Source organism: Saccharomycopsis crataegensis (genome assembly GCF_037102585.1).
Source record: "Saccharomycopsis crataegensis DNA, jcf7180000000075, whole genome shotgun sequence".
In the NCBI taxonomy this organism is placed as follows: Eukaryota; Fungi; Ascomycota; class Saccharomycetes; order Ascoideales; family Saccharomycopsidaceae; genus Saccharomycopsis; species Saccharomycopsis crataegensis.
Genome location: NW_027043822.1, coordinates 566,978 through 581,500, shown reverse-complemented (window position 1 = coordinate 581,500; position 14,523 = coordinate 566,978). Strand labels below are relative to the sequence as shown.

The following is a 14,523-nucleotide window of genomic DNA, read 5'->3' as shown; positions in this document are numbered from 1 at the left end:
TATATTTTTTTTGTTGCTTTCCCATTATTTGACTTTCTGTATGAATATGTTGTTAAAAACATAGCAGTCCATAAAGTAGTCAAGTATTTGTCGATAGTTTTACACATTTAACAACAATATGAAAATATAGAAGATATTTTGGGCCAAAATGTTTTATTCAACTGTTTACCGGATCAATTAAAACTCTACTCTTAACTGACATCGAACTCCAAATGTTTTTCTTGTATTGTTTGGGATATAAAGAACCCATAATCTATATTTTAGAAAATTAATAAAGATAAATAAATAGAGACTTTTGAACCCTCAGTAAAGCATAAAGAATTAATAACAATGTATTTACAAAAGCTAGTAAATAATAAAAGGGAGAAACAAAACAAGAAATGATATAATTCAAGGAAGGTCACTGATAAAAATAATGAGAAGAATAAGGTTCACTGAATTAGAAACATTGTTAATTATTATTCAGAAATAACAACAAGCCCTGGTGATTCTTTCCAGATGTGGTTATTTTTAAGTATGCTATTCTTAAATAGACCAATATTTATATATTATAAAGACTTTAGGTGATGAATCGCATTAATATTCAGTTGCTTATACTTCCTTCCCCCCTCCGGTACATGCGTAACCCGGCCTCCATGCATACTCTCCGCAAACAGAGAAAGGCGCCTATTTCACTGTTGTGTTAATAATTCACAAATTGTGAGGTACTTTAACAGCCTTTGGAAAATGTTGAATCCAGGTACAGGGCTTTTTCCTTACTCAGGCTATTACAAGGAAGATATCGTCGCTTCACAAACGAAAAAATCCCTGCCACACCCTCAATTAGATCATAATTTATCAGTCGCCTCTAACTCATCGGGCTCTAGTCATTTCTTTTCTAAAGAATCATCTACTGCTCCTCTTCCGAAAGTAGAATCCATCGAGCATCATTACAAATATAGGACTCGTGATTCCAGAATGTTTGTTCCTCCAAAGTACCTCCCGACCCCTTCCTACCTAAACCCAGCATCAACAACCTGTCCAGTTAGTCATTTGGACATAAATAGTGTCGGAATAATCAACAGTGAAAGCTCATTGGATTTCACCAATACTGATGGAACATACAAGCAGACTGTGTTTATGATAATATCAAGAACTCCATTATCCAATGATGATCCAAATACTTATATTGCTTTACCCCCAGACTATCAACCAAACAAGTCCAAGGTTTTTGCCAATTACAATTTTGCTTTGACCAGTAATAGTGGTACTCCGGGGGATGATAATACTAACGGTGAAAAGCAAAGTACTCCAGCGACAGATACTGGATCAAACTCTGGATCCCTGCAGCTGAAATCCGAAGTCGATGAAAAATTACCCTTTGGCTCAAATCTCAACCCTTTATTACCCGATCCTTTCAAATTTGTTCACCTTACTCCTGGATGCAATGGACTTTATTTAAAAATCAAACTGTCAGATTTAAAATATGAGCAGATTAATGTGGATACTTCACTCGAAAGTGCTAATAAAAGCAAGTGGGGGTTAAAACTAGGAATGTCTAGAAGTTTACAAGAAGCTGGGGGAAGTACAAATAGTATTATTCACAATGAATATCTCAAAGCCCCGAAAACATCGATTGTTCGGAACTCTTCAACGTTTTTAGCAAGAGCTTTACCAGTGGAGAATTTTAGTAAAAAATTGAATTCTACTGAAGCAGCGGCATGCAATTACCACGGAAAAGTATTCAATTTATACAGCATTAGGCCAAATACATCACCAAAGATAACACACGTTAGAGAAATTGTTGATGATAATCCTTTAATGAGAATGACCTTCACATCTACAATATCGTGCGTCACTTGGATGTTGACCGGTGCAGGCAATAACCTTAAACTTGACATTTTGATTGGGTTTATTAGTGGAGACATCTTTTGGTATGATCCATTCTGCAATAGGTATTGCAGATTTAACAAACAAGGAAAATTGTTAAGAAATGCGCCAGTGATGTGCTTAGAATGGTGCAGCGGTGGCGAATATTTCATTGCAGGATTTGGTGATGGATCAGTTTTGAGGTTTGCAAGGAGTAAAGATGATGATGACGACCATTATTTGCACATGATCCAAAATAGAAAGCAAATAAACAAGAATAGTAACAAGTTTATCAGAATACTAAAACCATTTTCACAAAATAATTCTACAAGTTTGAATCCAGTGACTCATTATAAATTATCATCATTACCAATCACCTCAATTAGTGTCTTCAATAATGCGGCTGCGCCAATTAGTTATTTTCAGAAACAAGGTGCCAATAACTTGCCTCCAAATGCATCTTCCAACTCTTTGGTCACAATCTCACATCAAAAAATTTCAAATTTGAATATCAAGAATCTTGTTAGCATTACTTGTGATGATGGATTCCTTCGAATTTTCGATATTGTTAATGAAAATTTAACAGAGGTGATACCTAGTTATTTCAGCAGTCTCACATGCTCTGCGTGGTCTTTTGATGGAAAATATCTAGCCACCGGGGGACAAGATGATCTAATTAGTATCTTTGAGGTGTCAAACATTCACCAAGCTTCGTACACAAGTAATACCTCTAATGCTAATCTGCCAGTTAGAAGTCACTGGACTGGTGCAAATAATAACACTAACTCTCGTTCTGCTACTGCCACACATTTGTCTCCCCAATTTAAGTTGGTCGCACGCCTAGAGGGCCACTGTTCCTGGATTAGAAGTATCAAATTTGATGCTCTCAAATCTCCTCCAAGTTTAATTGCCACGCCAGTGAATTATCGTCTTGGATCTGTAGGGGATGATGGAAAATTCTTGCTTTGGGATTTCTCTCCAAGACTTTTACCCAAGCCTCAAAGTGCCAAATTAGTCAACAAACAAAAGTATCATCATCATCATCATCATCATAACCACGCCCATAATGGAAGTAACGCAAGACCAGGAAATAGAAAGAGAAGTAATACTGCTGGCAGTAGAAAACGCGATGGTGGAGGTATCATTTTGCCGCTTAATAATGCTGATCAGCCACGTTCATTGGCTCAAGCATTATCAACCTATGCGAAAGCCACAAGTAGTAATGCTAACACCAAATCACCGGGGTCTCCATCGGCAAGCCCGTCAGTGCAGACGATTATTCATGATAGTGTTCCCAAGAACGCAGTTCCTTTCGTTCAACCGGTAGTAGTTGTTGATTGTGGGATTGGCAGGCTCTCTTCACTACAATTCACTGATGATGGTATATGGGTTATTGCAGCTGGAGGAGATATTCGTAAATGGGATCGACCAAAAAATTAAATAGAATTGCACTTGAGTTAAAAAGACATATTCCATGAACAAGAGGTTGCCTTTCTTCCACGAAGGAGTAGATGATGCATACCATGACTTAGACGTATAATAAACATATATAATTTATCTCGCTTGAATTTCTGTAAACTGAGTGCTTGAGTGACTTTTAAAAAATTACCAGCTCTAATATTGCGGTATTACCAGTTAATGCAAATGGGTATTGTGTATACAATATACACACCAGGTATAATTTTCAGCGAAGGCTGGTAAACAAAAAGGTGGTTGACAGTGTACAAAATAATTTGTGGTTACGTGCACCGGGTATTTTTTTTTTCTGCCAGGGAAAAATAATAATAAAAAAAAAAAACTCGACTTATGTTGGGAATGAAAACAACCGCGAACTGTTAGTGAAGAAGGAGTGAATCACCATAAGAATCAAATAGCTACCATATCGTGGAACGGAATAGATATATATGTATATGCATATATACATATACAACTAGACAACTAAAAAGGTCCAGTGAAATTTAATTTGCTACTTCAATCCAGAAAAAGCGCGTTATTCTTATCACTCAACAATTGGTGTTCCCACTTCTTCATTAGTATTATCAAAAGGGTATTCCCAGGACAATAACCAATATATATATATATATATATATTCAACGAGAAAATCAAAGAGATACAAATGAGCTTTTCTGAGAACGGACTAGGTCGTCTGGGTCTCAAGCGTTCCACCGCGCTATTCAACCTATCTATAAATAACGATGCACTACTATCCAGCACCAAATCTCATAGTGGTGTGCGCAATGATTCCAAGAATGAAAATAATCCTGGAAGTTTTGACATCAAAACGAAAACTGACACACAGACATTACCGCAAAGAAAAATTAATGGAAAGAGAACATACTCTATTTCGCCGAACATAGCCAACTGCAATAAACTATTCAAATTCTCTCATTCACAATTTAGAAGAGTACGAAACAATGCTTACAATGATAATAATAATATTGAGATTGATGTTGAGAATTGGTCTCCTTTCAAAGATGATAATGATGACGAAACTAATGTCAGTGACTCCACCCCTTCGCGATCAACAACTAACTCGCTTTTCTCAACTATGCGCAAAGTACCGAGCTCGTCATTACAGAGCAACAATACCATTAAATCCACCGCAAGCATATTCAGCAATTTGAAAGAACCATCAAAGTCAACTATGAAACTTGTCGGAGGTGTGAATAATGAGCTACCTAAGGAGTCAGAGTTTAAATTCACATTTAAAAACTCCCAGTCAACGTCAGACATAAAAACAAGAGGAATTAAGGGTTCCTCAAAGGGACAAAATGCTAAGGATGCGCCACAGATATTTAGCTTAAGAAATATGGAAACAGGAAATCTTAGCGGAAACAATAAAAACAATTCTCTGATACAGAGACTCAACAATAGATCAAACAAAAACAAACATTTATCACATTCTTACAGGCTTGTTAAGCCTTTCCAAGCCGCATTCCTGTCTTCTGGCCTCATGTCAAAAAAGAATAATTTTACCAGTTCAACTCCTCTTAAAATGCCAGATTCTCCATTCATTCAAAATAAAAATAGCCAACTATTTTTTGCAAATAATGAGCATGGCGCAAATGCTCTTGACAGCAGAAATATTCTTAACAATCAGGGAGGACTTACATTCTCTAAGCCTGTTCCTGACACTCCGTGCAAGAATGCTGTTAACAATTCTTTCAGCTCCTCAAAACTAATGATGACTGTGGAGAAACCAAGATCAAGATTGAGCACATACGTTTCATACTCTGATGAAAATGTGAACGATATATTCAACAATAGAAACGTGTTGAATAGTGTAAAGAAAAGTGAAGCTGGTGATCACAATGATTCGGACATGATGATGTTAGACTCACCAAACTTTGACAAAAAATCGCTAGAATTAAATTTTTCTCCCGCATCTCTGAAAATCCCCTCCCCGAATTTCAATTTGAAAAAATCATCAAGATTTTTAAAATTTTCCTCCAATTCATCCTTTTCGCCCGATTCCAGAAACTTGGGCAATGGTAAATATTCAAGTGCCACATCAAATTCACCGTCATCTGTTGAAAAAATTTTATCACCTTCAAATACACCATCAAGCAAAAAAATAAAGGATAAACTCAAGTCTGTGTCATCCAGACCATCGTTGGCCCCATTAAGTGACATTCCACTCAATCTCAACAAATTAGGAGATGATAATTTGTTCAATCTGAAGGTTAATGCCAGTGATGATTCAATCAACAATTCAAGAAATGGATACTTTAATGGCAAGAAGCGAGATCAAGGGGGTAATGAAAAAATTAATGATGACCGCAGTAACTTTAACAGTCCCAATAATATGCTTTGCAATTTAACTGCCGACCACAGTGTCAACATGATGAATCTGAGCCCAACTACTAATTGGTTGTCCAATTCTCCTTCCATCAAGAACAATACTTATTTAACTAATCAAAATGGGAGCACATCTTCACTTGTTAGATCCCCGAACTTCAAATCAATTAATACTTTGGCAGATTCAATTTCTCCAAAGGTAAATATGAAGACGAGTCAGAATTTTTACGGGAAAAATAAAGATGTGAAATTGAATGAGGATTTGGATTATGAAGACGAAATGATCAATTCAGAAACTGATAATTATTATACTGAAACCCCAACCAAAGCATCTTTTTCTAAATACCATAATTTATCATTGCATAATACTGATGAATCCGAAAACGATAGTACCCTCAAGCACCAGGCAGCATCTAACAATATTTCATTTTTCAACAGACTGAGAAAAGTGCCTTCCAATAAGGAGAATATTAATCCTTCACGTTTTCCACTGTATGAAAATAAAGCAAACTCGTTCAGGGGGATATGTTCAACCGATGACATAGTTACACCGGTAGACACGGTTCAGAGGTCCTTCCCATTTACTGAAGCTAGAGCTAATACTAGTGTTCTCAAGACGCCAAACAGCTCATCCATTAATTTAAACGAGGATATCAACACCGTTACTCCAACTGGTCGGTTTTATGAAGATATCATCGCTTCAAATGAAACTCAACTGAAGCCATCTCCAGATATCCTCATCGCTGATGCTCAAGCACCAAATCAAACTCGTTTGGGAGCTACTGATGATTTCTTGGTTTCGAAACTTGGCAGTAACATTAGGCTTTCTGGAGAGGGTGAGTTTTCTCTAGTTTTCGAGTGTGATTACAAAAATTACAAGTACGCCATTAAGAGAAGCAAACGTCCAGTGAAGCTTAGCAAGCGTGCTGCTAGATATCAAAGTGATGGCGAGTATGCTTTGAGATTTGAAAATACTGCTGACAAGGAGTTCATCCTAGGATTAGTTGGATATGATGTGAGTTTGGTCAATTGTAATCCTGATGAAGAAATTTCAATTTTGAATAATCTCAAGAAGAACGCTCGGAAATTTACTGGTTCGGAATATCTCATCAACTACGTTTCCAACTTTTCGATAAATAGTTACAACTATATCGTGACTGAATTCTGCGAAGAAGGTTCATTGGATAAATTTCTATTGAAGAATTCTGATCAAAAATTGGATGAGTTCCGTGTCTGGAAAATCGTAACTGAAGTTTTATTTGGATTAAATTTCTTGCATGAAAACGGAATTTTGCATTTGGACTTGAAACCTGCCAACATTTTCATTAACTTTGAAGGTTCACTCAAGATTGGTGATTTTGGGTTGTCAACCAAGATGGAAGACATTACAAACAAACAGTATGTTGAAAAGAAGAGGGATTCCAAAATTTTCTCCAGTGATGGTGAAATCAATTCTAATGAAGATCAACAAGGAAAGAAAAGAGAGAAAGATAGTGGCGTCAGTATGGAAAAGGAAGGTGATAGAGAATATATTGCGCCTGAAATCTTATTGAAATCTGAATACAGTTCTGCCGCTGATATCTTTTCACTTGGATTAATAATTGTTGAAATTGCTGCCAACATTTATTTGCCAGATAACGGTGTTAGTTGGCAAAAATTGAGATCTGGTGATCTTAGTGATGCCGGAAGATTGTCTTTCCGTGACTTGGCCATTCATGATACGAAACCATCACATCAACATACTGCTTCTACATCAGTAAATTCAAACTATACAAGTACTGCCTCGACTGCCACCACGTCACGTACGAATATAAACTCCTCTCTTAGCAAGAATTACTCCAGTTTGACGAGTGATTCAGGCAGCAACTTGTTTAATTACGAAAACTCTATGATTAACACGATCTCACATGCCGTTGCTGCTAGCCAACCGAATATGCCAACGGTTAATAGTCTTTTGTCAAATCATAGCAATGTGAGCAATGCCTCAAGAACAACGTTTTTACGTGATGGAAACACTCTTGATTTGATGGTCCATTGGATGATTGAACCGAATCCAAAGAATAGGCCATCTGCAACAGAACTTATTAATTTATATGAGCTTCAATATATCGAATTGAAGCGCAAGGCAGGGGCGATTATCTATGAAGGAGAATACGGTCCACAGTTGAATTTGGATGATGTTATGGGTACCGATGAAGAAGATGATTATGCTTTCAACCGCTCAGACTCTTATGAATATGTTGATAATTTGAGTAATCTTACTTTAGTGAAGAAAGATTCCACTGCTGGAGCTAGTAATGGTGGCTGCACCATGAGGGAATATCTCGACGGCTTCCCTCATGTGCTAGATCGGTATTCTATGGGCAAATTTAATGTCCAAGATAAGGAGGGAACCGGAGAAGAAGAGTTTCCTCATAGAAATATGAACTACAGGTAGAGATGGAATATGTGAACTGAACTGTAGTTACAGAACTGCATTTTTTTATTTTTTTTATTTAAATTTATTTTTTGTTTATTGATCGAACATTTCCACACATTTGATATTTCTTGTGTTTGTTTATTTTTGTTCTCTTTTTATTCTTTTCACTTTTGAAACCTTCTTATATTTTTTTTATTTGTTTTCTTTTAATCTGGGATATGGTTTATTTGAATTTAAAGACTTGCTACTTAGTTTTTATGAGAAATGGCTTCTATTTTAGTGTCATTTTTCTAGTGTTATTTTTGGGTGGCTATTTTTACTTTTTTTTTTTTTCTTTTCGTCTTTTCTCTTGATATTTATTTCTCTCGCTTTTGTTGTTAGTATCATAAATTATATTCTCTTATAAGAAACGCGTGCACATATATATATGTATATTTATCTTAGTGGCTAGTTTTGTAATTGTGGAAAACCAATTAGCCTCATAATAATTAATCATGGTGGGTACTGCTAATACGGGGTTAAGTGCCCGCGAGGAGGTCAAATGCGAGAAAAATTTCTGGTAAACAAAGGTGAACAACCTTCAGAGAGAAGAAATATCCAACAGCATAAAGACCAGATATCTGAAAAGTTCAAGGATCTAACGAATGAACCATAATGTCAGAAGGATCACAAAAAAATAAAAACCCCGCGTCACTACAGTTGACGGCGGAATCTCTTCTACAAGAGGCTTACGAAAGTCAAGCGGTGATGCCGTTGAATGAAGATGACCTTGCCCATAAAATAGCCGACCTCGAGGAATCAAAGGAATTCCAAGGAAGAAAAAGATCGGAGTTTGAGAAACATCTTCGAAAAGACTACCATAATGTCAAATCATGGCTCAATTATGCGAATTTTGAATTTTCGCAACATGAGATGGCGAGAGTACGATCGATTTTTGAAAGGGCTTTAGGTTACAATAAGGATAATGTCCAACTATGGATTCGATACGCCGATTTAGAATTGAAGAATAAAAGTATTAATCATGCCAGAAACTTGCTAGAGAGAGCTATTCGTATCCTACCTTTTGTCGATAAAGTGTGGTTTTACTACGCCCAACTTGAAGAATCGTTGGGAAATATTCAAGGTGCGAGAAATATCTTTGAAAGATGGCTATTGTACGAACCTAGATCAAATGTCTATGATACTTATATCAATATGGAAAGAAGAAACGGTAACAATATGGAAAATTTGAGAAAGATATTTGAAAAATATGTCATTGTGTATCCAAATAGTGTGACATGGATTAAATGGGGAAACTGCGAGGATAAAAATGGCTCTTCTGATATTACCAGAGAGGTGTTTACAACTGCAGTAGATACTTTGTTTCAGATTGATAAAGAAGATCAAGTGGAGGATGTTTTGATACGATGGATCGAATTTGAAGCGTCACGAAGTGAATTTGAAAGAAGTCGATTGTTGTTTAAGTTTGGACTAAATAAACTACCAAAAGAGTTTTCTAAGAAATTATTTGATAAATATTTGATATTTGAGAAGAAATATGGCGACTATGATAATGATGGAACCAACTTATTGTTGTTGAACAAAAGAAAAGCTGTGTATGATGAAGATTTAGAAAAGAATCCTACAGATTATGATTTGTGGTGGGTTTACATAACTTTGATGCAGGAATTGTCTGCTGATAAAAATGGTTTGATAGAAGTTTATGAAATGGCGGTTAATAATAAACCTTTAATTAATACCAAAAAAACTGTGGAATGGAAGAAGTATATCTATTTATGGATTAGGTATTTATATTTTGTCGAGTTAGATATGAAAGATATTGAAAAAACCAGAGAATTATACAAAAGACTTCTTGAGATCATACCTCATGAATCATTTACATTCAGCAAAGTATGGATAAACTATGCTGAATTTGAAATTCGCCAACACAAGTTAACTGACGCAAGAAGAATACTTGGACGATCACTTGGTATCCATGGTAAGCCAAAAACTTTCAAATATTATATCAGTCTTGAAAAGTCTTTGAAAGAAATGGATAGAGTGAGGAAGCTATATGAAAATTATCTCATCAAGTTCCCTCATTTGATAAACGTCTGGCTAGAATATGCCACTCTTGAAACGAATTTAGGCGATCATGACAGAGCCACAGGAATTTATGAAATTGCCACTGCTGAACCAGCGATTAACAATAGCTTGATTGTATGGTACAAATATGTTAATTTCTTATCGGAAGAGGTATACGATTATGACAAAGCGAGAGGGGTTTTGGAAAGAGTTTTGGAAATGAATAAGCAAAATGTGAAAGTCTGGATTAAAATAGCATTGTTTGAAGCCACGGCTCCAAATGAGGCTCAACTACGTCAAATTCTTGAGAACGAGGAAGATGAAGAAATTGAAATTTCTGCTACTCCTGAATCTGTTGAAAATGCTAGACGTGTGTTTGAAGACGGACTTAAATATTTTAAGAGCCAAGAACTGGTGGACAAGAGAGTCCTATTAATAGAAGCTTACAAGCAGTTTGAAGATGTCTATGGGGATGAGGCAAGCATTGAAAATGTTTCCAGGAGGTTACCTACGCTAGTAAAGAAGACCAAGGAAGACTCGGAAGAAGAAATCATAGAATACAAGTTCCCTGATGATATCGAGAAGGATAATGCAATGTTAAAGTTTTTGCAAAATGCCCAAAAATGGAAGAAAAGAAAGTAACAGTTGGAACAACAACCTATTTAGTATTATCGTTATATCGAATTTTATTGTTCAATTTTTTGGCAAATGTAATATACAATATATGATGTCTTAGTTTAATGTTGATGAAATGATTGTTTTATTTTATTATATAGGGGTCCTATTATGGAAGCTTGTATATCTTTTCTTCTTTTTTCTGGAAAAGCTTATTATATTGCTGAGCACCAATACCGAGCACCCAACACCTCCATGAAATGAGGATACTAAGATGAGTAATGTAATTATACAATAAGGTAAAGCGCAGATTTCGGTACTATATTAAAGGTTTCGGAATTAAGATGTAGCTTTGTCCGACAGAACTTTGCTTCCGTATACTGATTTCCATTTGAATTATTTTACGCTCTACACGCCGCATGCTGCACCTTAAATCCTTCTTATAACCGACATATATTGTAGTAATCTCCGACAAATTCCCGCCAGCGGAGGCAAAATGCACTACAAAAATATGGGATTTAAAAAGTGGCGAAGATCCCTGCTTTCATATCCCTCGATCACTCTATTTAATATATTATTCAACTAATAATAAATTACCATGGTGTGCGAATTCGAACTTAGCAAAGCTACTGAGATCAATGCCTCTCCGTCTGTTGTTCGTGATGCCCTTTTAAACTTCTCAGACTTGCCAAATTGGAGTCAGTTTATCAAGTCAATCGAGGTCACAAATGCCCCTGAATCAAATACCGACGCCAAGCCAGATAAAGGTCCATTGGTGGGGAGTGGATTAAAAGTAGAGATCACTGGGATGACTTTCTATCCTGTTGTGGTGAGCAACACTCCCGAAAAATTCTCATGGCATGGGAAGCTCTTAGGTGATTGGTTCTTTGGCGGTACTCATTTCTTTAAGTTTGAAGAATTGCCAGAAGGTAAATGTAAACTTACCCACGGTGAATCCTTTAAAGGTGTTTTGTTTCCATTGTACAATAAACTTAAAGGTGCTGAATTGTCAAATGCATTCGGGTTATTCAATGATGCTATCAAGAAAAAGGTTGAAGCAGACCAGTGACATTTGCCAAACCAACAATAATGGCTATTTCTTTTGTTCTTTGTTTTTTTTTTTTTATTATTATATATTCTTAATTCTAATATACTAGTGCTGCTTATCCGAAATATTCTCTAGCTCACTGTAGTTTGAAGTCACATATTTGTGGAGACTACAGAAATCGCCTTGCCTTTTCTTAGTAGTAAACTCCGCATAATTGAATAATCGGAGTTAACACATTCTTAATACTTCCCTCGCAATGTGATGGGACGTGGCTCAAATAGAGTTTAGGGGTCATATAGTTATGAAGCTACGTTGTTAAATATTTGAAAAGTTCATATATTACACGACACTTTTTTCTTTTCTTTATTCAAAGTGCTAGAAAAACTATTTCAAGATCACAATTCATCTCTTGAAACCTTGTCATCTGCACCCAAGAATTGACTCAAAATATTGATTCTTTTGATTAAATTATCATGAACCTTGTCATTGAGTGAGTTTCCTTTCTTCAAAATGCCTTGTAATCTGGCGTATTCTTTGGCAAAATACCCGGATTCCCCAGAAGAAATCTTATCGAGTAATTTACCGTAATACTTTGCTGAGTAAGCAATACTGGTATCTTTAAGCTCAGAAAGTTGATCCTTGGCTTCATCCAAGCCCTTACTAGCCAAAAGATCCTGGATCTTGTCATTGAAGATTTCTAATTTACCGGCGGACTCATCAAGCTTACCATCTGATTTTCTACCGATATGGGTCTTCGAATTAACCCAAGCAACAAGCTCATCGGCACTTCTGCCACCTTGATAGTATTCAGCATTTTCGATGTTGACATCCCCAGGGGCAACATAGACGATGGTTGGGAAACTTTTGACATCAAATTTATCCTTGATTTCTTCGGCAGCAACATCACTCGCAATAACATCACCAATAACGACAGAGTCATCATTTTTGAAAGCACTAGCTAACTGTTTCCAGTTAGGCTTCAATTGCTTACAGTATCCGCACCACGAAGCGGTAATTGCGAAAAACCCGTGCTTGCCTTCAATTTTTTGCTTGTAAGTGTCATCATCAAAGTAATCAATATGATCCTTGGCTGCGGCAATAGTAGGAGTTTTGGTACCAGTGGCGTATTCAATGAACTTGATAAAGCTGTCAAGTTCACGCTTGCCTTGATAATCTTTTGGAGCCTCACCGGCAACAAACATCTTTAGAGTTGGGAAGCCCTTGATGCCAAATCTGTTCCCTATTCTAGAGTACTTGTCAGCGTCAATGCTCACAATTTGGATATTTTTCGAAGGAGCATAAACATCAGCCAATTCTTCCCAGATTGGAGCCAAGGTCTTGCAATGTCCACACCATGTGGCGTAGAACTTCACAAAAGAGTATGTGCCAGGAGTTTGGACGATATCAATAAAGTCCTTGTCAGTGGCTTCGATAACATTGGAGGCAAATACAGTTGCCAAAATAGAAAATAAGAAAAAAGCACCTGCGAATCTCATAGTGATATATAGTTATATCTATACAAGATGAGATCAAAACAACAATAACACCGTTGAAAATTGGTGCCAAATCATCGCTTTTTTGTCACTACCAACACGTGTAAAAGCACGTGATACAAATTAACATTTCTCTCCAATTTTTTGGCCGCCGGCTAAAAATTTTCCAATCATAGAATTTATATAGTGGATAATAGGACAACGGTTGCCAGTAAAGAGAGGATATACACATAGTCAAAATGTCTCTTCGGTTATTTGCCCGTCTATTACACACGAGCAGACCTGTGGCAAACAGGGCCCCAAGATTCATCTACCCTGGTACCGCCAAACCTGCCATCTCTGTTCCTGCAATTCCAAACATCAAAACCTCGTCAGTTATTGACCATCCAAACTCTATTGCCCCATCAATTCCAGAACTTGAACGCACTAGAGTGGTCCCAACTTTAGAAACTTTCTATTCTTCTAATCCAATCCACGAGAAGAACATGCGTGATTTAAATGACTTGCTCAACCGTTACGCTTCAACACCTTATACTATAAATTCCGAAGAATCAGCAAAACATAATAAAACCTACCGTTGGCTAAATATCAATGAATATCGTCTTATTGCTGCAGGGACTCGTTTGAAGACCATTCAATATTCCAAGCTTGTTGAACTCTTACAAAGATTGGATGCCATTGATAAGCAGCTTGTGGACAAGCAGTTCATGGCTACTTTGGACCGTTTCAAGAAATCTGTTTCAGATTCTTCTGCTGGCGCATCAGTAAAGCAATTGGACGAATTTGGCAGAGCCATTGCTGTTGGTGGCAGAAAGTCCAGTAGAGCTAAAGTTTATCTTGTAAGAGGTGATGGTAAAATCATTGTTAACGGTGAATCATTATCAAAAATGTTCCCTAGATTGACTGACAGAAATAAGATTCTTTATCCTTTGAAGGTTGTTGATGGTGAAGGTAGCTATAATGTCTTTGTCAAATGTTCCGGTGGTGGGGTTTCTGGTAAGGTTGGTGCTATCGCTCACGGTATTGCCAGAGCTTTGCTTATCTTCAACCCATTATTGAAACCAAGATTGAAGAGAGCCGGTGCTACCACCAGAGATGCAAGAAGAGTCGAAAGAAAGAAGCCTGGTAAGGTTAAGTCTAGAAAGTCTCCTACCTGGGTCAAGCGTTGATTTGCTATGTATGTATATTCTTATGTTGTGTTTTTGTAAATAGACAGACATTGTCGACTTCGATAATAT

The 14,523-nt window shown here is 36.7% G+C and overlaps 6 protein-coding genes across 6 annotated transcripts; 5 read left to right on the top strand and 1 right to left on the bottom strand. All coding sequences in view use genetic code 12, as the record gives it.

Moving 5' to 3' along the window:
- Positions 1-726: 726 nt before the first annotated feature.
- Positions 727-3,288, top strand: DASC09_023930 (WD40 repeat domain-containing protein; the record flags this gene model as incomplete). Its single annotated transcript, XM_064995996.1, has 1 exon — positions 727-3,288. One exon carries the CDS (start codon positions 727-729, stop codon positions 3,286-3,288), a length of 2,562 nt encoding a protein of 853 aa, XP_064852068.1.
- A 676-nt stretch (positions 3,289-3,964) lies between these two features.
- DASC09_023920 (tyrosine protein kinase) lies at positions 3,965-8,083 on the top strand (the record flags this gene model as incomplete). Its single annotated transcript, XM_064995995.1, has 1 exon — positions 3,965-8,083. One exon carries the CDS (start codon positions 3,965-3,967, stop codon positions 8,081-8,083), a length of 4,119 nt encoding a protein of 1,372 aa, XP_064852067.1.
- A 636-nt stretch (positions 8,084-8,719) lies between these two features.
- Positions 8,720-10,771, top strand: CLF1 (Clf1p; the record flags this gene model as incomplete). Its single annotated transcript, XM_064995994.1, has 1 exon — positions 8,720-10,771. The coding sequence occupies one exon, from the start codon at positions 8,720-8,722 to the stop codon at positions 10,769-10,771; it is 2,052 nt and encodes a 683-aa protein (XP_064852066.1).
- Positions 10,772-11,342: 571 nt separating this feature from the next.
- On the top strand, positions 11,343-11,813 carry DASC09_023900 (SRPBCC domain-containing protein; the record flags this gene model as incomplete). Its single annotated transcript, XM_064995993.1, has 1 exon — positions 11,343-11,813. One exon carries the CDS (start codon positions 11,343-11,345, stop codon positions 11,811-11,813), a length of 471 nt encoding a protein of 156 aa, XP_064852065.1.
- Positions 11,814-12,187: 374 nt separating this feature from the next.
- Positions 12,188-13,288, bottom strand: MPD2 (protein disulfide isomerase MPD2; the record flags this gene model as incomplete). Its single annotated transcript, XM_064995992.1, has 1 exon — positions 12,188-13,288. The coding sequence occupies one exon, from the start codon at positions 13,286-13,288 to the stop codon at positions 12,188-12,190; it is 1,101 nt and encodes a 366-aa protein (XP_064852064.1).
- Positions 13,289-13,524: 236 nt separating this feature from the next.
- MRPS9 (mitochondrial 37S ribosomal protein uS9m MRPS9) lies at positions 13,525-14,454 on the top strand (the record flags this gene model as incomplete). The annotated part of the gene is made up of 1 exon (XM_064995991.1): positions 13,525-14,454. The coding sequence occupies one exon, from the start codon at positions 13,525-13,527 to the stop codon at positions 14,452-14,454; it is 930 nt and encodes a 309-aa protein (XP_064852063.1).
- Positions 14,455-14,523: the final 69 nt, after the last annotated feature.